Source organism: Rana temporaria, chromosome 5 (genome assembly GCF_905171775.1).
Source record: "Rana temporaria chromosome 5, aRanTem1.1, whole genome shotgun sequence".
Taxonomy (NCBI): domain Eukaryota; kingdom Metazoa; phylum Chordata; class Amphibia; order Anura; family Ranidae; genus Rana; species Rana temporaria.
Genome location: NC_053493.1, coordinates 292,073,923 through 292,100,674, shown reverse-complemented (window position 1 = coordinate 292,100,674; position 26,752 = coordinate 292,073,923). Strand labels below are relative to the sequence as shown.

General features: G+C 37.6%; 1 protein-coding gene across 13 annotated transcripts in view; it reads left to right on the top strand.

The window, feature by feature from the left end:
* PTPRM (protein tyrosine phosphatase receptor type M) overlaps positions 1–26,752 on the top strand; it is a 916,041-nt gene that overhangs the window by 575,463 nt on the left and 313,826 nt on the right. For 9 of the 13 annotated variants that reach the window (XM_040353983.1, XM_040353987.1, XM_040353982.1 and 6 more), the window contains one exon: positions 20,027–20,101. The exons of the other annotated variants lie outside the window; for them this stretch is intronic. In XM_040353983.1, the coding sequence (XP_040209917.1) occupies positions 20,027–20,101 (75 nt within the window). The remainder of the gene's footprint in view (positions 1–20,026; positions 20,102–26,752) is intronic. 13 annotated transcript variants of the gene reach the window in all.

Here is a 26,752-nt window from a genome sequence, read left to right as displayed (position 1 = left end):
TGTAGGGTAGCAAACAACATATAACGTCACAAGCCATTATATTTAATGTGTTATAAATCATAGTTCAATTTATCTTTGTACTAGCCTTTTGTATATGTCTAAACAAAGGCAATCAGACTGGCAGAGGAAGAAGGTGTACTGTAAGCCAATCAGGCTTTACTACTTTGCACGGCGCTATGAATCTAACAAACAAAGCTTGCCAATTGGAGGAGAGTGTGATCTGCTGCTCATATACTATCCCACAATCTAGAAAACACTGCATTGCTCTCACTGCAGTAGAAAAAAGCAGATGGTCTGGATTTTGTATACTGTCTGGCATGAGTGCCTGGATTAGAAAACTGTCTGAACAGAATTAATTATTTTTTTGTCAGGCAAAACAATTCACATATATGTACTGTAAACTTGATGTTTTGTTGTGTGCCTACATTTACACTTTAATTGGCAGGTTTACAGTCTCTTTTTCTTTTTGTGTCATATTTTGACAACAATGTAAATAAAGCAGCAACATGTTTGACAGTATATAAAGACAATACTTTAGATTCTTAGGAAAAAAGTTGTCCTGGACAATTTCATAGTCTGAACACATGACAGGGTGACAATGCAAGAGAGCAATTGGGAGTCAGACATAGAGTATTGTCACTCCATAAGAGTATGTTCCTGAACAAGGACCTTCATGGCAGGATTACCAGATTTAACAAAGACTGAAAATTACTTTATGTTAACTGTAATACAAACGGGGAGTTTGGGACTTTAAATGAGGCATACGGCTACAGTAATCAAGTTGAAAAGCAATAATTAATTTTATTTGCACATGCGGAAATTGCATGGACTAGTAGTATAAGCAGTAACAAAAACATAATGTGTTCATGTCTATACATATGTTCTAACATAGTAATGGGGTAACTGGATTTAACCCCAGTTAAATATGGACAGTAAAAAGATACAGATAAATGGGATTCTAAAAACTCCAAATAGATAAATGGTTGTAGACATAAATGTTGCATCGTTAGAAGGCTCTACGCGTTTCGTGGACAACTTCAACTCGTCAGGAGCAAATGCAAAGTACATCTAGGTGTATCTGTAAAATTATATAACCTGTCTATTCTAATATTCTGCCATGAATATACAGTGGGGATCGAAAGTTTGGGAACCCCAGGTAAAAATGTGTATTAATGTGCATAACAAAGCCAAGGAAAGATGGAAAAATCTCCAAAAGGCATCAAATTACAGATTAGACATTCTTATAATATGTCAAAAAAAGTTAGATTTTATTTCCATCATTTACACTTTCAAAATTACAGAAAACAAAAAAATGGCATCTGCAAAAGTTTGGGCACCCTGCAGAGTTAATATCTTGTACTGCCCCCTTTGGCAAGTATCACAGCTTGTAAACACATTTTGTAGCCAGCCAAGAGTCTTTCAATTCTTGTTTGAGGTATCTTTACCCATTCTTCCTTACAAAAGTCTTCCAGTTCTTTGAGATTTCTGGGCTGTCTGTCATGCACTGCTCTTTTAAGGTCTATCCATAGATTTTCAATTATGTTGAAGTCAGAAGATTGTGAAGGCCATGGCAAAACCTTCAGTTTATGCCTCTTGATGTAATCCCCCGTGGATTTTGAGGTGTGTTTAGGATCATTATCCATTTGTAGAAGCCATCCTCTCTTTAACTTGAGCTTTTTCACAGATGGCATCAAGTTACCATCCAAAATTTGCTGAAATGTTATTGAATCCATTTTTCCTTCTACTGAACTGAAATGTTCCCTGTGCCACTGGCTGCAATACAACCCCAAAGCATGATTGATCCACCCCCATGCTTAACAGTTGGACAGAGGTTCTTTTCATTAAATTCTGTGCCCTTTCTTCTCCAAACGTACCTTTGCTCATTCCGGCCAACAAATTATATTTTAACCTCATCGGTCCATAGAACTTGTTTCCAAAATGCATCAGGCTTGTCTATATGTTCATTTGCAAAGTTCAAACGCTGATTTTTGTGGTGAGGACGTAGAAGAGGTTTTCTTCTGATGACTCTTCCATGAAGGCCATATTTGTACAAGTATCTCTTTATAGTGGAGTAGTGTACCACAACTCCAGTGTCTGACAGATCTTTCTTGGGGGATCGTGCAGTCAAATGTGGGTTTTGAATTGCTTTTCTCACAATCCTGTGAGCTGTTCTGTCTGATATTTTTCTTGGTCTTCCAGATCTTGCTTTAACTTCCACTGTTCCTGATGACTGCCATTTCTTAATTACATTCTGAACAGAGGATATTGACACCTGAAAACGCTTTGCTATCTTCTTATAGCCTTCTCCAGCTTTGTTAGCGTCAACTATTTTCACTTTCAGTTTTCTAGACAACTGCTTCGAAGAACACAAGGTGCTGATTGTTGGGGCAAGGTCAGATGAGTCTGGGCATTTAAAACCTTTGAGATTGACATCACCTGGTCTTCCCAGACGATTATTGAGAACAATCCATGACACTGGCAGGTCTAAGCTTTGCAAAGGGGGCAGTGCATGCTATAAATTCTGCAGGGTGCCCAAACTTTTGCAGACGCCATTTTTTTGTTTTCTGTAATTTTGAAAGTGTAAATGATGGAAATAACATCTAACTTTTTTTGACTTGTCTAATGTCTAATCTGTAATTTGATGCCTTTTGGAGATTTTTCCATCTTTCCTTGGCTTCGTTATGCACATTAATACAAATTTTTACCTGGGGTGCCCAAACTTTTGATCCCCACTGTAGAGAGAAAAAGAGGAAGGGAGAAAGAAAAACGACAACGCCACTAGTACCTTGCAGATCACCCTCCACAATCCAATGGGGTATTGGGAGCCAAGGGCCTGGTAGAAATATCATCCCGGGAGCTATGGCAGTAGGCTCCCGCAGCAAACAGATCGGCACAAAAAGCAAGTAGGAAGGTTATGTCCCAAGTAGGATAACAGGTGAAAAAATTGTGAATACAGGCTGATTCTGTGAAAAATGATGAAGAGAGTGTAAAATAAGTGCAGATTGTTATATACTGTGAGAGCAGGAGCCCACAAAAAGTAAAGCCAAGGGTAGTGAACTGGGTGCAAAGTAGAAGTTAATTGGTGTACACAAATGGTGACAGACAGTACAGGTTACCCACCATGCAAGATAAGTAAAAAGAGGTAAACTGAGCACCGAAAGACAGCCACCCATGGGAAAAACATCTGTCTCAGATCCACTTGGATGTACATGCACAACTTTGGATCATATTTCTAGGATCACGGTACTAACTTGGTTCAATGTTTTTCCTATGGGTGCTGATTGTTCTCAGGAGAGGCAGAACTGCGGTCTGCCTATGTAAACAAGGCAGGTCACCGTTCTGTGAGAGGGGAAGATGAAGATTTTGTGTTCCTGCTCACACAGTAAGAAATCACTCCCTAGAAGCACATGTAACCCTTTGATTGACCCTGATGTTAACCCCTTCCCTGCCAGTGTGATTAGTACAGTGACAGTACATTTTTGTAGCACTGATCACTGTATTAGTGTCACTGGTCCCCACAAAGTGTCACTTAGGGGTTTATTTACTTGGGGCAAATCCACTTTGCACTACAAGTGCACTTGGAAGTGCACTTTAAAGTACAGTCAATGTAGATCTGAGGGGGACATGGAAGGAAAATAAAAAAACAGCATTTTTGCTTGTACATGATTGGATGATAAAATCAGCAGAGCTTTCACTCATTTCAGATCTTCCCCTCTGATCTAAAGCGACTGCACTTCCAAGTGAACTTGTAGTGCAAAGTGGATTTGTGTTTAGTAAATCAACCCCTTAGTGTCAGATTTGTCCGCCACAATGTTGCAGTCCCGCTAAAAATCGCTAATCACCGTCATTACTAGTAAAAAAAAAGAAAAATTTAAATTCAATAAACATATTACATAGTTGTAGACACTTTAACTTTTGTGCAAACCAATCTCTATACGCTTATTGGGATTTTTTTTTACCAAAAAGGCCTAAATTGATAAAGAAATTCGATTTTTTAAATTTTTTTATTGGGTATGTTTTATAGCATAAAGAAAATGATACTGTTTTTTTTTTTTTTTCGAAATTGATAGTCTTTTTTTTGTTTCTAGCAGAAAAAATAAAAATCGCAGAGGTGATCAAATACCACTAAAATAATTCTCTATTTGGGTACAGCGCAGCTGTCAGTAAAGAAGTTATCCAGTGCCGTATAGCAAAAAATGGCCTGGTCATGAAGGGGGTAAACCTTTCAGGGGGGAAGTGCCTAAAGCATATGTAAACCCTACCGAAGAACGTCAGAGATTTGCTCCATTAATAATATATAAATACACCAGTAATAACATATTATCTGTTGCTAAAAAAAAAAATCGGTACCTATTGATCCTGCCAGAAATCCGATGCATTTGTAACTTCCTGTGAATTCTGCAGTGTTATCTCTTACAGTATTGTCAGCCCTGCCCAGTTCACCTCTGTGAATTACAGAACACCACCCCCATGTTATGGAGATGAGGACATGGAGGAACTGTTCTGTAGAAATAACACACTACATATCTGGCACAATCCAGCCGAGTGGAAGTAGGTTTGGGTCATATTTTTTGCTATTTTCATAAACATTTTTAAACTCACAGTACAAACCTGCTATCATTTTAACAATACAGAAATAAAGATTATTCAGGAATTGTGTAACAAGTACAATGTCAAGAAGAGGTCAAATGTTTAATCTAAGATTTATTGATATTCAATAATATTGCATCTGGCGCATTTGGGTAATGAGTTGCAGTTATTAAATTAGACCTGCAGTTGTTTTAGGCATAGAATGGAGCAATAATTTTGTTGACATTCTGGATATTTTTATTGAATAAGTGACCTTTCCTTGTTTAAGCTTTAGTAATTGCAAGAAAAGTAGGCATTCGTTGTGTTATATTTTGTGAAAAAATGACAAATTCCTGGGTTGCAGTTTTAACAATCTGTGCATCTTATTTAACAATTGTTTGCTTGTTGCAGACCAATTTGGTAGGTACCGTTAAAAATATTTTAAACTGTATTGTGTTTGAGTTCTGCAAACACTGAACTTTCTGTAAACCACAAATCTGCAGGTTGTGTTAACATTTAATAAGGGGAAAATATCTTGTACCATAATGGCTATTATCTCCTCTGATGTTTGCTTATACACATTTTAGTAGGACCCTTGCTTCCATCCGAAGATGGTCAAATCACTGAAGAGGCATAGATTTAAAAAAAAAATATTCATAGTTGTTCAACTGGTTGTTCATACGCGGAAACATAGATGAACCAAAAATGTCAGAAAGGGTTAAATACACAAAAAATACTCAGGTACTGCTTGATCAAATGTAAAACTCATCTTTATTCAGTGTGACAGAGCAAGGCCCTGCCACTTTGTATAATTAGGTAATGAAGTTAGAAATCACACAGCATTCACATTAAGGCTGTGTTTGATATGAGCAGAGAAAGCTGTGATTCAATCTCCAGATTTGGTAGACCTAGATTGGGGTGTGGAGATTGAGGGTTCCAACATGTGTTGTGTGGTATGGAACCTTCAATTCTGTGTCCGGGTTTGCTGGATTCCTGCAGCCTGTGTGAGTACACAGGTGTGCAGGGTCTTTTTAAGCCAAGCTTAAGTATAGCTCAGGGCACTAGCTGCCATTCTGAGACACAGCCTTTGTGTGAAGATAGTGGTGTGCTCCAGCCAAGTGGGTTGACCATTGTTTTTGGGAGAATGTCTTGCCCTCGGCACTGGAAGAATCAGGACAGCTGCATCGGTCCTGAGAGACTGTGGACTTGCTACTCACTGTAGCTTTTTCAGAGGGGACTGGAGGAAGTCTGAGTTCCTGAGAAGTATGGGAGAACCCAGGGTTCTGGGACAACACTATATGGAGGTCAGGAGTCGGTCTGAACAGCGAGGTGCTGTGATAAAAGGCTACGTGAGCCTAAAGTACCCATGGTCTTGGAGACCAGTGCTAATAGCCAGGTGGTCTAGCATTTTTTTAGTGATTTATTGTACTGACAAAGCTGGAAATTCCCTGAGTGGGAAACTTATGTGAACTGTGTGTTGTGCTGGATTTTACTTTGCCTTTCTTCAATAAAAGTGGGCTGCTAAGCCTTTTAAAATACAGTTCAGACTGATCAGATGTTACTGAATTTTTTCCCCTGCTGTAGCAAATTGGATCATGCTCTGCTAGGGTTTTTTGCCTTCCTCTGGATCAACTGTGGGTATGGGGTTGGGTGTATGGGATTGTATTGTGTTTTTTATTTTGTTTGTTTATTTTTTTTTTGGTTGAACTGGATGGACTTGTGTCTTTTTTCAACCTGACTAACTATGTAACTTACAAATGCAAGAACTTAATCGCCCCATATCACATCAGATACTTACAGGGGTTGTCCAGGGAGCACCCATTGTCTGCTAATACTTCTTTAGAGGCCCTTTAGAAGTACAGTTGTCATCACTCCCTAGGGAAAGACAAGTTGTATCATCCTACTGATGCTGTGGACAACCCCTGTATGAATCTGAATACAGGTAATATTACTTTGATTAAGCATCACCTGAGTGTGTTGTATCCTTCCTGACAATTCTTGTTCATCTAATGCTGGCCATTCACTGATAAAAATTTGGGGTGTTCAGCAGGGACTGGCAGAATTTCAATCACGTGCGGTTGTCCCCGCTAGACAGAAATTGATCAAACTATTAACTTTTGTTGAGTGGAGACATCCATGAAATTTTATCAGGTCCCTGTTGATTGACTTCTCGCCGTTTGACCAATTTCTGTTAAATGGATCAGCCACAGATTGGGAGAGCACTTCTATCAGAATATAATGTCCCGTTAGGGGAAATTCCTCTGTCCACAAAAGCAAGGTTGGCTGAATGAGGGGAAAAAAAGTCTGGATTCACACCTATGCATTTTTAGTGCATTTTGTAGATGTGCACTACAGTTCATTTAACATGGTGTCTTATGGAACACGTTCTGTAGTGCAAATCTGCAAAATGCCAAAAGCACAAAAAAATGCATAGGTGTGAATCCAGCCACATCTTACGTTTGGTGTACCTGGGTGGGCCCAGGTTGCTTTAAATTGACAGCTATTATTGTATTGAGAGAGTGTGAAATCTTGTATGTGATGAATTTGTCATGATTGTTTTTTTTTCGATTGATATTGTTGTTGAAATACTGGAGGCAAACTGAAAAAGTTTAAGTTTAAATGGGTTCCAATAAACAAAATGGTAATATGAGGCATGGTCACATTTTTATACAGGCCATAAATGGTTTGAATCTCGGCCAGTTCCTGCTGAACCAGATGAGATTCGAACCATGTATGGACATGCTGAATGTACCCAAGCTGATCAATCGATAAACTTGGTTACAACCAACCTGTCGGATTTTACAAGCGATTATTGTTAGGGGCTGTTATAGCCGCTAGCAATTATAACATAATGGCTCCGCAGGAGGGATTCCCTATTAACACTGACTGTGTTGATGGGGGAATCAAGCGACTTTCTTTCTTGCAACCCGTGTTCGCGGGAAAGAAAATCGTTCCGTCTATGGCCAGATTTAGCAAGGCAGAAACCGGCCACTGGTCACCTCTGGCCAGGGCCATCTTAATAGCATCATGGGCCCCTGGGCAAAGAAATGCTCTGTGGCCCCTACAATGATGACAGTGCAGGTAAACAGACATCAAGTAGGTAGGAGGCAGACTGCCTCCCCTGTGTATCTATCACTCTCAGTGCCATCATGGGGCCCCCAATTTTGGGGCAGCGTGGGCTCAAGGACCAGCTGCTTTGGGGAAAGTGCAGGGGCCCCCCATGCAGCTGAACAGTGCCCAGGTGTGCCCTCTCATTAAGACAGCTCTGGCTAAGATGGTGGGAAAGAAAGTGGCTCGCTCTAGATCTTGGCCATATAAAAAGTGATTTATTATAAATCCAGTGCAACACAATTCATTTATATATACACGCACTTAAAAAGCCATGAACAAGTGAAAATATGTAAAAATGTGTTTTCAATAGTCCTTCACATATCTGCAATGGAAGTGTTACCCCAAGTGGCATGAAGGAAGCTGTGGAAACTTGGAACATTGTAAATAGGAAAAGGCTGAGCAGAGGGCGGCACTTGATTTTGTTTTTCTGTCACATTTAACCTTTCCTGACACTTGTGGTTTGAGCTAAAACTATATTTCATATACCAAATTTAAAACCAATCAAACTCATTCTTGAAGAAGTAAGATGTCTGAAGGTAACTCTCCTACGCATTAAATTAAGGCCAAAACACAATAATTGTGGTCTCCTCATTTCCCCTACTAATGTACATACCCCATGTGACATGTCTGATGAGGTCCTGCGAGGCTCTGGAACGTTGCTACGGTAACGATAATGATGTGATCACTGAATAAAACTTTTGACCTGTTCTGGAGATCCTTGGTGTGCTGGAGACATACTTTCTGCTTTGAATGTCTTCATTTCCGAGCCAATGGTCTCTGCAGCACTCTCAGCCATTTAGGAATGTGTGCTTTGAGAATAATGTGTTTGAACGTGCATGTATGTATGTGTCTGTATACAGTCTAGAGTATTCATATAAAGTGAGAAAACTTTAGTAAGCTTAAGCCATGTGTCTGTCACTAATAGCAGCTTGCTTTTGAGGAACGGATACTTTTTGTTACTGGAACCCTCTAGGGTCAGTTTTTGAGTTTAAACACATACAAATTGAATTAATTTTCTATGCTGCAACTTAGATTTATTATTTATGAACAGTGTTCATAAATACCAGGATACAACTGATAGAATAAAAGCTTATTTTCCAGCATTTGAAGCACTTTTGCAACATTTTTGTGTAGCCATCCTTGATCTTTTAACCTTATAAGGATCATCTGTCAGAAACAATGTTGGTCTGTTGTCTCACTAAACATTTACAGCCCTCATTCCAAAAACGTGTATTCACAAAAAAAATTGCAAACATATGAAATGTTTAAACTGAGAAAATGTACCATTTTAAGAAAAAAATATGGTAATTTTAAAATTGCTGGCAGCAACACATCTCAAAGAAGTTGGGACATGGCCATGTTTACCAAAGTGAAGCATCCCCTCTTCTTTTACCAACACTCTGTAAACATCTGGAAACTGAGAAGAGCAGTTGCTGGAGTTTTGTCCCATTCTTGCCTGATATAGGATTCTAACTGCTCAACAGTCATGGGACTTCTTATTGTATTTTTTGTTTCAAGATGTGCAAAATATTTGCAATTGGGAAAAGGTCTGGATTGCAGACAGGCCAGTTGAGCACCTGGACTCTTCTACTACAAAGTAATGCTATTGTTATAGATGCAGTATGTGGTTTTGCATTGTCCTGCTGAAAAAGACATCACAATGGGAGCATATGCTGCTCTAAAACCTGGATAAATCTTTCAGCATTGATGATGCCTTTCCAGATGTGCAAACTGCCCATTCCATACGCACTAATTCACCACATACTATCAGAGATGCAGGTCTTTGAACTGAGTGCAAATACCAAGCCTGAAGGTCTTTCTCTTCTTTAGTCCAGAGGGTGTGGCGCCTATAGTTGCAAAAAAATATATTCAATTTCAATTCATCTGGCCGCAGAACAGTTTTCTACTGTGCAACAGACCATTTTAAATGATCTTTGGCCCTGAGAAAATTTAAGTTTTTCTGGATCATGCTCAGATTGATAAGACTTCTTCTTTGCCTGATCGACCTTTAATTTTCACTTTTTGATGGCATGGCAAACTGTGTTCAGGCACAATGTTTTTTGGAAGTATTTTTGAGCCTATGCAGTTATGTGCATCATAGAATCATACCTGTTTTTAATTCAGTGCTGTCTGAGGCCCTGAAGATCATGGGCATCCAATATTGAGCTTTGGTCTTGTCCTTTGTGTTTAGAGATTTCTCCAGATTCTTGAATCTTTTGATGATATGTCCTGTAGATGATGATATATTTAAAGTATTAGCAAATTTACACTGAGTAACATTATTCTGAAATTGTTCAACAATTTTTAGACACTTCATGCTACATTTTTTCAGTTTAAACACTTGACATGTTTTCTATTTCTATTGAGAATAAAATATGGGTGTGAGAGTTGCAAATCATTGTATTTTGTTTTTATGTAGATTTTACACAGCGTCCCAACTTTTTTTGGAATTGGGTTGTGCTGTGTATGTATACTTGTCAGATACAGCCTTGAACATTAAAGCATGGCAATATTTTTGTATAAACACCATTTTCGTTTAACATTAGCATCAAAGATAAATCTAATAACAATATGGATTCACAGAGTATGTGCATTTCTCCGATATGTAAAGGACCTCTTGACAGAAATCATAGTGGCCAGATCATCTGCTAATGAACTGTCATAACATTTCTGTATCTTAAAGTGTATGTAAACCGATTCATGAAATTAGAGCTAGGCACATATATATGCAGTGTTTTCTTATCTCTCTTCAAAGCCCTATGTCCCGTAGCTGTCTCCTGCCCCATCCTTCTGTTATCAGCATGAGAACTTCTGATAAGCTCTCTGACACAGGAGATAAAATCAGCCTGAGTTTTGTTTTGGGGAGGATGCTATAAATAGATTAGCAGAGTGCTGAACTATTCAATGAACAGAACTGAAAATCTCTACCTATGAGGGGAGAGGGTGTGTGCCTTTCCTCCCATAAGCTGTCTTGGCTGTATGCCCAGGCTTCACTGAAGTGGTAACCAGGAACAGAAAATATCCTAACACGATCTGGACTTTCTAAAGAATATATCAAGCTGAAGACAGCAGGTATGTATGTTAAACTTATGTAGGGAGATTTGTTTCATTCCTGTGTATCATCTGTGACTGTTAACTTTAAAAGTGCTAATGAAAGTCCTGGATGGCTTAATTCCAATGTAAAAATGTATATAAAAGCAAAGGAGAGACCTTCAAAAAATACAAGGCTGAAGGGTCATCATCAGCATTCCAAATTTACAAAGTATACAATAAGAAAAGTAAGGATGCAATCAGGGCAGCTAAGATAGAACATAGTGGAGGTGAGAAAAAGTATATACATAGAGAAGGATGTCAGATCAGATTGGCCCCATTAAGAATGATGAAGGGCATCTGGTTACAAAGGGTGGAGAGATGGTGGAGGTTCTGAATGTATTCTTCTCAATTATGTGTAAAGTGAAATTCCGCGCCTGACAAATATATATAAAGAAAAATTAAAATTATATATAGATATTTGTAAATGTATACAAATATTGAAAGTGTATATAAATAAATAATAAGCTGCTCCTCAATAACACAAGTATTATGTGGACATGATATAATATAAATAGAGGGCGCTAGGCCCATATACATTAAGTATAGTGCCGTGACACAGTGTCTAATTCACAATAAAATTGCAACATAAAAAAACACAAAAAGTATATATAAATGAGTCCCAACAATTGCAGCCAAAAGCTGCGCTTGAAGCCACGCGAGTGAATTCAAATATGATCAAAAATATATAAATCAAATAAATCAGTGAACAAAGTCCAATAGTAATAATAATTCTGTGAAGGAAGAAATGCCACCACCACTTCAGTATGGTTATCAATTCCACCCAAGGTGCTTTAGATAAGGTTTGCTCTTACCAGAGCTCGTTGACCCCTTTAATGAAAAAGATGGTCAGCTGAGCTTATGCAGGATTGTGCCTGCAACACATGAAGATATGGACAGACCACTTTGCAAATCCAGGAACCTCACACGGGATTATATGTAAAAGAAGAGAGGCCAGATAGCCAAATAGCCTGGTCACGTGACGTACCCCCCGTGCTTTGGACTGTTGGAGAGATCGTTTGGTTACATGTGTGAGCGGCGGCTTCCATATTCCAGCGAATCCCACTTAACTACCGCTTTGAGCGGTGACAGGTCCGCAGCCTCAGTGCCGGGTGGGCACCCCTCAATGTAAGGAGCCATTTGGCTGACTTTTATGTACATTTTAAAATTTTAATTAAAAACGGTATCACGCTATTTGGCTATCTGGCCTCTCTTCTTTTACATATAATCCCGTGTGAGGTTCCTGGATTTGCAAAGTGGTCTGTCCATATCTTCATGTGTTGCAGGCACAATCCTGCATAAGCTCAGCTGACCATCTTTTTCATTAAAGGGGTCAACGAGCTCTGGTAAGAGCAAACCTTATCTAAAGCACCTTGGGTGGAATTGATAACCATACTGAAGTGGTGGTGGCATTTCTTCCTTCACAGAATTATTATTACTATTGGACTTTGTTCACTGATTTATTTGATTTATATATTTTTGATCATATTTGAATTCACTCGCGTGGCTTCAAGCGCAGCTTTTGGCTGCAATTGTTGGGACTCATTTATATATACTTTTTGTGTTTTTTTATGTTGCAATTTTATTGTGAATTAGACACTGTGTCACGGCACTATACTTAATGTATATGGGCCTAGCGCCCTCTATTTATATTATATCATTCTTCTCAATTAGCCTTCATGAGGGAAATTTGGGACTTCAGTAACAAAAACTGCAAGGTTTATCCTCATGACACGTCACAGGAAGCATCCCTATGGCTAACAGAGGATAGAATTAGAAATCGACTTGAAAAATGTAACATTAATAAGTCACCTGGACCAGATGGCTTGCAACCGAGGGTCCCCAAAGAACTCAGTCAAGTAATTGCCAGACCATTGTTCCTAATTCGTGCAAACAGCCTACTGACTGGTATGGTACCAGCTGATTGGAGAAAAGCCAATGTAGCACCTATATTTAAAAAAGGACCAAGGTATATCCCAGGGAACTACGGACCAGTTAGCCTAACATCAATAGTATGTAAGCTCTTGGAGGTGATGATAAGGGATTATATACAAGATTTTAGTAATGAAAACTATATCATTAGCAGTAATCAGCATAGATTCATGAAGAATTGTTCTTGCCAAACCAATCTATTACCTTCTATGAGGAGGTGCGCTAGATAAGGGTAGAATAAACTTGGTGTATCTGGATCTTGCAAAAGCATTCAATACAGTTCTGCATAAAAGTTTACTGTACAAACTAAGATCTGTCAACATGGACCAAACGGTGAGTAAATGGATTGAAAACTGGCTACAGGGGCAAGTTCAGAGGGTGGTAATAAAAAGGGAGTACTACTGTACAAACTAAACTAAACGTTTACTGTACAAACTAAGGTCTGTCAGCATGGACCAAAGGGTGAGTACATCGATTGAAAACTGACTATAGGGGCAAGTTCAGAGGGTGGTTATAAACGGGCAGTACTCGGAATGGTCCAGTGTGGAAAGTGGGGTCCCCCAGGGTTCTGTCCTGGGACCAGTCCTATTTAATTTATTCATAAATGATCTGGAGGATGGGATAAACAGCTTAATCTCAGTATTTTCAGATGATACTAAGCTAAGCAAGGCAATAATTTCTCCGCAGGATGTGGAAACCTTGCAAGAAGATCTGAACAAATTAATGGGGTGAGCAACCACATGGCAAATGAGGTTTAATGAAAAATAATGCAATTGGGTGTCAAAAATATGAATGCAATCCACTCACTAGAGGGAGAACCTGGGGGTCTTAGTAGATGACAGGCTCAGCAATGGCATGCAATGCCAAGCTGCTAGAGGCAAAGCCAAAATAATAGTGGCATGCATTAAAAAGGGGATTAACTCCAGCGATAAAACAATAATTCTCCCACTCTACAAGACTCTGGTCTGGCCACACCTGGAGTATGCCATCCAGTTCTGGGCTCCAGTCCTCAGGAAGGATGTGCTGGAACTGGATAGGGTACAGGGAAGGGAAAGAAAACAAATAAAGGGACTGGAGGACCTTAGTTATGAGGAAAGATTACGAGCACTGAACTTCTTCTCTCTGGAGAAGAGACACTTGAGGGGGATATGATTTCAATGTCCAATTACAGTACTGGTGACCCTACAGTAGGGAAAACATTTCCATTCAAGGGAACTTAAAAAAACACGTGGCCATTCACTAAAATTTGAAAAAAGCTATTTAACCATTAACTGCATAGAGGGTTCTTTACTGTACGAGCGGTAACGATGTGGAATTCTCTTTTACAAGCAGTGGTTTCAGCAGGGAGCATAGATAATTTCAAAAAACTATTAGAGATGCACCTAAAAGACCACAACATTCAGGGATATACAATGTTATATTGATATAAAAGCACACACACAGGTTGTACTTGAAGGACTTGTGTCTTCTTTCAACCTCGCCATGTAACTATGTAACTTCACTGGGTATATGTGAGGGTTTACATCCACTTTAAAGTGTACCTAAGAATTATTTGTTTTTGATGAAGTGTGAAAGGGTTAAAACCCTGTCAGGTTTAACTGCTGTATATGTCCCTGCTGGAGAGATTTGCCTTTTCTATTTACTGTATATTGGTGATCACTGTCACCAGAACCTAAAGTGAAAGAAAATGCAAACAAATTTTGAGTTGTCACTGGAAAAGGAATAAAGGTGAAACCTTTAAATTAGTTTTTTTTTTATAGTGACAACTTTCTGAGAAAGGGTTTCCTTTTCCTTGGGAAGATCCCCTCTCCTCTTGTGCCTCAAGACAGGAAGTGAAGGAAGATCTCCCATATCAAGGACAGGCAATAAGAAAAAAGTTGATTGGGTTTTAGCTATCCCTTATCACACTTGAAACTAAGTTTTGGATTTAGATATGCTCTAATTGGTTCCTTTGTGTCTGTCAAGAGTCAGAAGTATTTGGGAAAACCACTTATATTACTGCTGTATCTATTCTGATGACAAAGTTGAATGACACTGCAGTAATGCATAATGCATGATAAAATTATGTTCCTTTAGTCTTCAAATCATGGAAAATGTGTGATGACAACATTTTCTATTTAGTATTCTAAATGTAAATCTGCTGTTTGTAGCTAAGAGCTCCGTGGATAATACATTGAACCTGAACAATATACTGTTCAATATTGCTCTAGCGTTTGGCTACCCATCTATTGATTGATCTTAGTCATGGTCAGAATGGTGGGTAGCCTGTGTTGTAGTCTAAAGATAGGATTGTCCAGCTCCACAGTAGTAAGTTGGAATGGTGGAAAAGTCTTAGAATCTGAGTACTAGTACCCACACATACATCATCATTTAATGAAACGTACATAGGAGTTTCATTCAAAGAATATTTCACCAATATGTTGAAGCATATCAAAAGAATTGTAGATTAGTCAGGGGAAAAAAATACTGTTCAGATTATGTATAGAGGTCTGTCTAGATGTGCCCAAAGCATGTGCCACTTCTGACTATCCCAGAATACTCAATGTCTATGTACTCTGACTGTGGTAGAGATGGATTTATTCTAACAAGGAAGACAATTCTGTTAAGATATTTAGGGCACGTAACTAGCTATGAAGCATCCAGTAACATCACTCTATTTGAACATTGCAGAGGGATATTTCAAAATATTATGCAGCAGCAGTTTTGAGTTTAATTGTCTGCAGATGGTAGATGATCTATTTCTCTCGCTTGTTGCCACAGTTCTAATAGCACTCAGGCTGTTCTATGTAAATGAGAAATCCTTCAGAAAAAAGTCTGTCCTTAATTTTCTTGTGTATTTTCCTCACCTCGTTTTCCAGCTGTTCTATTTGACCTTCTGTGTTTTTTAATCTTTCTAAAAGCAGAGTGGCTGCCAATATATATATATATATATATATATATATATATATATATATATATATATATACATATATATATTTGGACAATTGTTATGAATTTATACTCTATAAACTATTATTATTGTCATGTAACAGAAATATAGCTGAGGTTTGAATGATAGCCTAAACAGACTGCACATAGTTGCAACATTCTGTTGTCAGACCATTCATTCTTCATTCCAACTGCAATCTTCCCATAATATTATATTTGCATTTAAGATACAGAAGTTTTGACATGTGTTTCAGCTGTAAAAGCTTTCCTTGTGTAGATATTCAAAAGTCCTGAGACTTGTGCTGACTGCCACAATCTTGGATGTGACTCAAGCAGACTCTAGGGACACTCTATAGAATCCCCCTTTGCTCCTCTGCTGACTGCTACATAGAATTATTTAGGGAGGTAAAGAGAGAAGCAGAGGAACTGGGCCAAAACAGACAGTCATTTTCTAGTAAGTTTACAGTTTTGCAAAATAAATAAAATTGTGTTCATGGAATGGATAACTGCTGCAAGAAAGCATTGGAAATATTGTATTTTTCTGTGATTTTGCATGCATTTGTTAAAGTTATTGACAGAAGTGTGTCCTCCACTAAGATGTCAAAATATACTATGGCGTGTTGTTTTGGTCACAGTAGGCAGTAGATAGTAAACAGATAAGGCATTATATGTCGGCTTATATGAGCTTCTTTGGTGTCCTCCTAAAAGACAGCAATTATTTAAAGGATAAATTCACCTTTAAAAAAATAATAAATGCAAATTCATTTTTTCAGGTAAAATATGTGCTTTTATTTAAAAAAATGTAGGAGCCTGTAAATCATTGCACCCACAATCAGGAGATGGTGGGTAAAATGCCAGGCTCCTGTGGACAGTTTTTGTATCTGTCTGTCTTTACCTATGATACTGGCAGGCAGTTACTTAATGACAGGAAGCTCAATGAACCACCTAGAGCACTTATCAGCGCCCAATGAACCACCTAGAGCACTCATCAGTAGTTTATTGATTCATAGTGAATGAATCATGAATCATGTGGTTGTGTGGGTGGAGCCCTGCACAGCCACACTCCCAGGGAGTGCAGGGAGAAGATCCTCGGCCCACTGTTACAGGCAAGGGGGGGATCCGAGGAAGAGCTTGTGGATGCTGAACGTGTTACCCTAAATATGGATGTAACATGTAACAAGAAAGGAGAAATTATCCCTTTATGCCTTGTACACACGATCGGAATTTCCGAAGGAAAAAGTCAGACAGACTTTTTCAATCACATATTCTGATCGTGTGTAGCCCATCGGAGTTATTTCATCGAAAATTCCGATGAATTCCATCGGAGTTTAGATATAGAACATGTTCTATTTTTCTCCGGTGAAAATCCATCAGAATTCCGATGAGATTTGGCCGGGCAAAAGCCTGATCGTGTGTACGCGGCATAAGTCTGTTTCCTGATATATCAGATAGCATATGTTTTGTCACTGATGCTATTGATTTAATTTAAAAATAAACACATGCATTCCTATTTTGTTTTACCCTATCTGTGGTCACAGTCATTTCTTCATTGCCTTTGCCACATACGTGACAGGCATGCTCATACCTAAATATGGATGTAACATGTAACAAGAAAGGAGAAATTATCCATTTATGCCTTGTACACACGATCGGAATTTCCGATGGAAAAAGTCAGACGGACTTTTTCCATCGCATATTCCGAGCGTGTGTAGCCCCATCGGTGTTATTTCATCGAACATTCCGATGAATTCCATCGGAGTTTAGATATAGAACATGTTCTATTTCTCTCCGGTGGAAATCCATCAGAATTCCGATGAATTCCGAATTCCGATGAGATTTGGCCGGGCAAAAGCCTGATTGTGTGTACGCGGCATAAGTCTGTTTCCTTATATATTAGATAGCATATGTTTTGTCACTGATGCTATTGATTTAATTAAAAAAATAAACACATACATCCCTATTTTGTTTTACCCTATGTGTGGTCACAGTCATTTCAAACCTAAAAAAAAAAAAAAACAATATAAAAATCCAGCAAAACTAAAAATGCTTCCTTGCAATGGGGCTACCACCCCCCCCCTCATATTTCAAGGGCTAAATGCTCAAATAGATATAGGGCAGTTTTACCTACCTGATCCCCTTTTTTTGCTTATCTTTTATTAATGTAGAGACATTCAGTTTTACCTACCTGATCCCTTTTTTTGCTTATCTTTTATTAATGTAGAGTCATTCCCATACATGCCTGTAAACTGTTGGTTTCTTGTCATGCCTCTCCCATACAGATAGCATTATGTATCAAAGTGTCAGTACTTAGAAAGGTTTTACAAACACCAGTCTGTCTTGAATCAAACTGGTAAGACAGCAGGCATGGAGAGAGGTTATGTAGCACAGGAAATAGACTCAACAATAAACATAAAATAAATGAAAACCTATAACTTACTGTACAATGATCTCTAAATAATGCAGTCATTTTGAGTAATAGCTAAAGATTCATCCAACAACCATAGAACAGTTTTTCCATGCATAGAGCCTACTAAAACACGGACAGTTGGTGTTGATAGGTCCAAAGGTCCTTGGTCCTATTTCCATTGTGGGATTTTGAGATGCACAGTTAGAATATTTACTATTTGCAAGAATATACCTTGGGAGGAATGTATTAAAACTGGAGCAGCTGTGCATGGCAACAGCTTCTATCTCCAGCAGGTTCAGGTAAGCAAAAAACAAAAAAAGTTAGAAGCTGTTTGGTTGCTGCTCCAGTTATGATAAATTCCCCTCATTTTGATTTATTCAATAGAAAGCCTTTTATGTTGTATGACCTTCATTACAAGTAATGTACAACAATAGGAAGTTAGTAAATCTGTCATACTATTTATTTTGCTGTGACAATTTTGAAATACAAATGCAAATTCATGTCTAGGATAAATCATTTACATCTTGATTGTGCACATGCAGCCGACTTCACTCTGGATAGGTAAAGTATAGTTCAAATCGAATCCTCAAGCAAAAATTTAAATATATTAAAATAAAACTATCTAAAAAATTGACTTAATTTATTAAACTCACCTACACATTGACAAGAGTAGCTCAAATCTCAGGGGGCTATTAATCAACCTATGTGTAATACAAACATACCTACAAATCAATACCGTAAATGCAATGTGAGACAGTTTGATGGAAATATACATATATGGTAATTATGCAAACCCTTCAAAGTCTCTTTAGCCCAAGCCCAGATCTAAACCTATATATTTGCCCAAATGCATATATTGGTGCATTCAATAAAAATAATTTCCATTTGTTCTCTTCAATCAGTCAGATCCACTGGCACATGGCCAGCTTTAGTCTTTACATGTAAGACTTGGCAGAAGTCATGAACCATAATATGCCCAAGACAACTGTTTCTTGGAATTATGTGAGCTATGTAAACCTAGTTCACTGACATCTTGTGTTTAAAGCCTAGTATACATGATCAGAAAATCGTACAACAAATACCGCTTTCAAAGCAATCATATGACAATTTGATCGTTAGTACACAGCTTTCGTCCGAAATTACACGAAGAAACAAACACAATTTTTTTTTTTTTTTGCGTATGATATTGTACAATCTTCTTTTAATCAGTAGTTTTCATCTAAAAAAAATACAATACAAATACATTACATCACTTCCGAATTTTTATTCTGTCTTAAGAGTATTTTTGGACGTTGGTAACCTATACATTTTCGATATGGAGACTAGCATGCAAAAAATAAAAATGATATCATCGTGTGTACTAGGCTTTAAGGCCCAAATGAAGCCACAGAAATCCATAGTCAGGCAGACACTGTAGTAACGACCTCAAGTTTCATTGTTCTTTTTTTTTCTTTTTAGAAGTTTTGCAGGGTGTCTAAATGCCTCTGTAATCTAAAAAGCAGCAACCTGCAATCTAAAAGGCTCCCATGAATAAGGTCTCATACATCCCTTACTTTTTCTTCATATAGATACAATACAATAAAATACAATGCAATACAATAAAAAGGGTATTAGAATTCCATTTGTCTTTAACTTACTCAAAAATAAGGGACAATTGAAGTACTGTGTCCTGAAATGTACCATAATGTAAACAAAAAGTGTTTTGTGTAAGCTTCTACGCAGCATATCTTCCGCTCTGTCATCAATCACAAGATCTAACTGAAAAGCTTCTAACTCATTTTCATAGTCCAGTCTGTTCCTTTACTTTCCCTCATTCTTTCTAGTGTCAGCTCTATACAATGTGAAATAAGGATGGGAGGTTTTATGGCAGAATGATGTTGCAGTGTTTGACATGGTAAAACATTGACAGTATTCTTGTCAGCCTTGCTTCAGTCTGGCTTTTCTTCTCCTCCTCATGCATGCTGACCTGGAAATCTTCCTTTGCCTTAGCTGCGATAATCGTGACTCAGCTTACAACACCATACATTCGCATCGCCCCTGCTGCAGGCGACGACCAACTAACAGGTCAGACATTCAAATACACACAACTCATCGTGCATTTCCTTCTGCCTCCTGCCATCAACATTTTTCATCTACTAATTTTTATTCTTATAGTTGTTTATTTGCTTTGTTCTATTTTTTGTTTAAGCTTTGCACTTGCTCATGCACTTTACAAATACTTGTCCATTCCATTTATGTTTGCTATAAATATCAGCATTTTCACTGCATGCAATCATTATGTGTGTACTTATTCTGTGCGTTGTTTTTAAGCTTCTGTAATTGTTATAATAAGGCATAAAATGTGTTCAGTTAAGTCATAGCCCCTTAACATTGTAACATTAATTTTAATTCCTCTTTGCCCAACCATTGCTTTATGTGACCTAAGCCATGCCCAGTTTGGAAAGCTCCATTCTTATGGGAGCTTTAGAAAAGGGATATCCCACAAAAATCAGGAGGTTCCTGAAAGCGTAACATTCGTTTTGCCAGTGTACATGTAAAGTAGCAATGATACATAATAAACCAATGAATTCCTTCTAGATTAGTTGGTTCAAAATGGGTTTACTTAAAGTAAACTTGAAAAAGATGTCTTGTAGAAAAAAAACAGTCACGCATATATTCCCTAACTATCTATTTCAACTGAAATTATTTTGCGTGCCATGTATATTTATTAGCAGCTGTTAAGTACTTTTGTATTAAAACTCAGTTTTCAATATGTTTTTGTCACCTCTGCCCTCCCGCCCATGTCTAAAATACTTTCTAGTCCGACTGAATCCAAAATGTAATTTCCTGTACTAATATACTCTGCCTTAATGTGTGTCTATAGCCTAAACTATTTTTTTGTTTGTTTTAAATAGAGTAGGGAATAGTTAGAATCTTATAGCCAGATTCAAGTATGGCGCCGCATCTTTAAGGCGGCGTAGCGTATCGTATTTACGCTACGCCGCCTTAAGTCAGAGAGGCAAGTACTGTATTCACAAAGTACTTGCCTCCTAACGGCGGCGTAGCGTTAATGGGGCCGGCGTAAGCGCGCCTAATTCAAATGAGGATGAGGGGGCGTGTTTTATGTTAATGGGGGGTGACCCGACGTGATTGACGTTTTTTTTTACGAACAGCGCAGGCGCCGTCCGTGTACATATCCCAGTGTGCATTGCTCCAAAGTACGCTGCAAGGACGTATTGGTTTCGACGTGAACGTAAATTACGTCCAGCCCTATTCACGAACGACTTACGCAAACGACGTAAAAATTTTAAATTTCGACGCGGGAACGACGGCCATACTTAACATTGACTAGGCCAGCTATTTGATGGAATAACTTTACGCCGGAAAATGCCTTACGTAAACGGCGTATCTTTACTGTGACGTTTGTGAATCGCCGTATCTAGGCATTTACATATTCTACGCCGAACTCAACGGAAGCGACACCTAGCGGCCAGCCTAAATATTGCACCCTAAGATACGACGGTGCAGGCTGTCGTATCTTAGCTAGGTTTAAGTGTATCTCAGTTTGAGAATACACTTAAACTTACGATGGCGCAGATTCCGAGTTACGTCGGCGTATCTACTGATACGCCGGCGTAACTATTTGTGAATCTGGCTATTAGTCAAGTTTATATTGCTGTCTATATCCCATTGAAGAAAATAGTCTTCACTCCCTTTCCCAAAGATACTAAAGGAAATGGGTAGAAATATTTCCAAACTGAAATCTCCCCTCTTGCACATCTCCTTTGGAAAATTTTAATTCACCTTCTATTCTGGCGACAACCATAAAATATGGAAATTCCCATCACTTTATTTCCCAGAAACAATAGTTACAAAACGGTCAAATGGGGTGATTTGCCCTAACGGGGACACACAGAGCAGCAGAATTCTGACAGAGGTTCTGGCCCTTCCATTCTCTATTCAAAACCAAAAGAAAGTTACTTTGAAAAGGAGCACACAAGATCTTAGGTGAAACGACATACAGACATGGTGGATTTACTAATTCCTACATAATCTTTCTCAATTAGCTAATATTGTCTGTAATTGTCAATAATGTAGTCAGAACATTTTCCAGTTGTGACAATGGATCAGCAAAGTACTGTAAATATGTTTTTTTTTTTTATGTTTTCCACACCTGATATTTAGTCACAACTTTTTAATGAAGATTATTTTAATTAAGAAAATGTTTATACTATAGCATGATTATAATCCCTAAATTAATACTCAGAATTTGATATGTTGCCCTAAAAAATCTGAAAACCACAAATATAATAAATTAAAAACTTTATTTTTCTACACACATTTACTAAATAAGTAAAAGAAAATGGAAACAGACAAGAAAAGTAAGAAAAACTATAGAAACAGATCTTGTAAAGTGTCTGGAATTATCACAATATATAGTTTACAGAAACATTTTATTTATATTTGCCATTATTAATTAACATATATTCCATTAAAACATAAAAGAATACAGTTTATGTGCATAAAAAGATACCTGTGAAAGGAAACATTAAGACAGGCAACCATTAAATAGCATAGATTATATTTATATTGCATATATTGTACAGGTGATAGAGAGCTGGAAGTGAATATAGCTATTATAATTGTGACCTTCACAGCACAATATATTAATCATAATGGCTTTTGTGGCTGATGTCTAACTCAAACCATTACTTGTGTTTTGTATCTGTGCTATAACACTTTCATATTTAAAACAATTATTATCCCATAGCTATAGATAGGTAGGCAAAGGACACATTAACAAGTAGCATTGCACATAAAAGTGCTTTACCTTCACCATTAACTGTATATTCACATTTTATATTATCTTAAATACAAACAACATTTAAAGTTTGTTGAATACGTTTAGATATGGTGAACAGGAAAACTGATATATTTGCCTTATTTTGACTAGGCATACTCATTGTATAATATTTAGCATTGCTGCGGCTGATTCAATTTTCCATTGTGACAGTAAGCGAGTGAATGATTAAAGTGGAACTTCAGTCATTTTTCCATCTTTCCATCTATGAAATCTTCTGCCCTTGTGATACATTTGTGATGAGTAATTTTGTGATCAGCATTCTGACCAATCGTTTATTTAGTGTAATGCCCTGTATACACGATCGGTCAATCCGATGAGAACGGTCTGATGGATTTTTCCATCAGTTAACCGATGAAGCTGACTGATGATCAGTCGCGCCTACACACCATCAGTTAAAAAAACGATCGTGTCAGAACACGGTGACGTAAAACACAACGACGTGCTGAAAAAAATGAAGTTCAATGCTTCCAAGGATGCGTCGACTTGATTCTGAGCATGCGTGGATTTTTAACCGATGGACGTGCCTACAAACAATCGTTTTTTGTCTATCTGTTAGGTATCCATTGGTTAATTTTAAAACAAGTTTCACATTTTTTAACCGATGGATAAATAACCATTGGGGCCTACACACGTTCGGTTTGGTCTGATGAAAACGGTCCATCAGACCGTTCTCATCGGATTGACCGATCGTGTGTACGCGGCATTAGGGCATAGACATAAGAGGGCAGTCAGATGTGGGGATGGACTAATTCCTCATCTGGCCTTTAGAAAAGAGAAAATTACCAGCTTGGCCAAACATTTGTGTTTTTTACGCTGTACGGAAAAGATGGTAGAAGGACCCCAAGACCAGTTTGCCCTATTGGCATGAGATCACCTGATCTGGAAAATATATGTCACTTTGTCTCTGTGGGTACCTTTTAGTCAGACTCATGTATTATATTTCAGGTCCTTGATCTTTTTGTTACCAGTCCATATATGTCACATTTCATATACCATTTTTTTTTCTGCATGTTTTATTTAAACTGCTTGCCATCCATTTATTTTTTAAATAAGGAAAACATTTAAAAAGTTATCTCCAGAGTTTTTTGACGATTTTGGTAGCAGTGATATGTTACACTTGGAAGAGAGGTATTGTTTGGTTAAAAGTAACCTGTTTTGGGCATTTCATCTAAAACACAGTATAAAAACCCAGAGATAGCATGAGAACGTAGTTGCAATGTGAACAATATATAAAGTCAGGTATAGCTACATATTACTTGACATCGTGGCACAAATTTCAATAATTCAGATACATTTTTAAACAAAACATGAACGCTTTCTAAATGTTAGAAGCAAATGTAAAGAGAGGGAAATATTACATTGGCAATGTAGAGTTGATGGCCTTTTCTGTTGGGAGGCTATTATTTCTTATATGGCCTCTAAATTATTTCAGTATTATTAACCAAGCCATTTCTATCTACGCTGTATAGTTTTAAACTGTATTTTTAGTATCTTTATAGTTGATATCTTTTCATCATTATCATTTTAAATGGCTTTTTATAGCAAGAAATAAAGCAAGTTAGTTTGGCTGTGAAGCAAATTTTACTTATTATGCAGAAAATGAATTGTTTCAAACTTACATATTATCTGCCTCCTACAGACACCATTTTGGACAGTGACAAATCATTTGTGTATGTTTCGCTGTATTGTACTTTTTTGTAATAAATCATGATATGGAGACATATTTAGAATGACTGACTAACATATATGTTCTGTTTTTAAATATAATAAAGGAAAACACATATTTTTTTTTTTATATTCCACTAAGCTCAGTAACAGTATATTATTATTGTCAAGAATCTTATTTATATATATTTTTTAATTAAAAACCAAATAAAATGCATGCATGTGAGCTTATACAGACGTAGGAAAATATAGGGCAGATAATTAAGGACGAAACATTGGTTAGGTTTTATTAATCTAAACTTAAACTGGGACTTTTTTAGCCTTTGACCTATTTCCACTCAATTGCTACTCCAATACACCAAGTTGTGTTTAAGTGCAGCAATAATTGCACATTTTAGTCCAAGGATAAGTAATAAAACTCACAAGATCACAAAGGTATCAGCACATCTAGTGGTAGGATTCATTTATTCCAAGGGAGGACTGGCTGCGGTGAAGCATGAGGTTGTCGCTGGTTCCAACAGTGCTGGTGGGACTTGGGAACACTCAGACAGAGCCACTGATGTCACAAGTTGGGGGTGGAGTTCGTGAATTGAGTGTTTTGTTTTTGTCAAGTTGTGTTTGCCTTTTTTATATTAGGGTTGGAACCTGATAACACACTGAATATTTCAAATAAGTTAAGAAATTTTGTGGGAAACCCATTTCTTCTTTGATTCATAGCCGATAATAGTTTATTTTATGTAGTGTTCTGGAATTGTAGCGCAGAAACTAATGGTAGCTGTGGAGCCACAGTGTTCCAGTGACCAGGTGACCAGTGCTGTATCTAAAGCTGGCCAGAAATGTTTTTTTTTTGATCAGCTGGCTGAGGCAATGGATAAGGGTGGATGAGGGAATACTCCCCGCTGCACTATAATAAAATATTTACAAAAATCTGAGGGGTGTACTCACTTTTGTGAGATACTGTATATACAGTATAATGTTTGGGGCCTCTAAGTAATTTTCTGGGAAAAAAAGTAAATTTTTACATGTATGTTTCACAATTGACTCGGTAGGAAAGTGGTTAGGCAAATGTGCGGCAACTTTAAATACTGTAATGTTAGAGCAACATCTAATAACTGACAGCATAAGCTCACACCTTCCACATAGCTCAACTCCAACACTGCTCTTAGCACCATGTCATGTCTTTCTTGGTAGTAGATAAATGCAATACATATTCACATTAATGAGTTATTGGCAGATTAAAGCATTCTCACTTAGAGTAGCATGGATGGGAAACATGTTTATTGACATGGAAATAGAATAGATTGTTATGAAGGAAACATTCCTGTGGGAAAGGCATGAGTAAACTAGACCATCACATGTAAGGCATTTGTTTTCAATAAATATCAGGGGATCTCTTTTTCTTCATACTTACAATAAGGTTAAGAATATATATGTGTTTTCCTAAAAAAAATATTTAAGTAATATAGTAGACCATAGCTGTTCTCAGTGGTGGTCATTAATATAAGTAGTTAATATATATACTGTATTTATTGGCGTATAACATTCACTTTTTTACCCTGAAAATATATACTCCTGTGCGTGTTATACGCGGATAAATACGGTATATATTTTTTTAAAGTGGTTCTAAAGGTTTAAGGTTTTTAACCTTCATGCATGAAGGTAAAAAACATTCTCTGTGCAGCAGTGCCCCATCAATCCCCCCAATACCTACTTGAGCCCCATCTCGTTCCAATGATGTGCACGAATGCCTCTGCTCTTCTCATTGGCTGAGACAGCAGCAGGAGCCATTGGCACTCACTGCTGTCAATCACAGACATTGAGCCAATCAGCAAAGAGAGTGGTGAGTGAATGTGAAGGGATACATAAAGCTGCAGCTTGGAAGCAATTCTGTGCCCCCATAACAAGCTTCTTTCTCTGGGGGCACTCGGAAGGAGGGAGGGGCCAGGAGCGCCAGTGAGAAAAAGAGGGTCGGGACAGGTAAGTATGACATGTATGTTTTTTTTTGGAGATTTTAATATCACTTTAATGATATCATTTTTTTTTATTATGGTTATATAGGTAGTTCACATAATTAAACGAATACACTGAACTTAAAACAGTATTAAACCCAAAAGAAACCATTTATTATTTTGTGATTTGCTAATTCTTAGATGTGATTGCTGCATTTGTTTTCTTTTCTTTCCTTTATTTCTAACTGGTGATCTGGC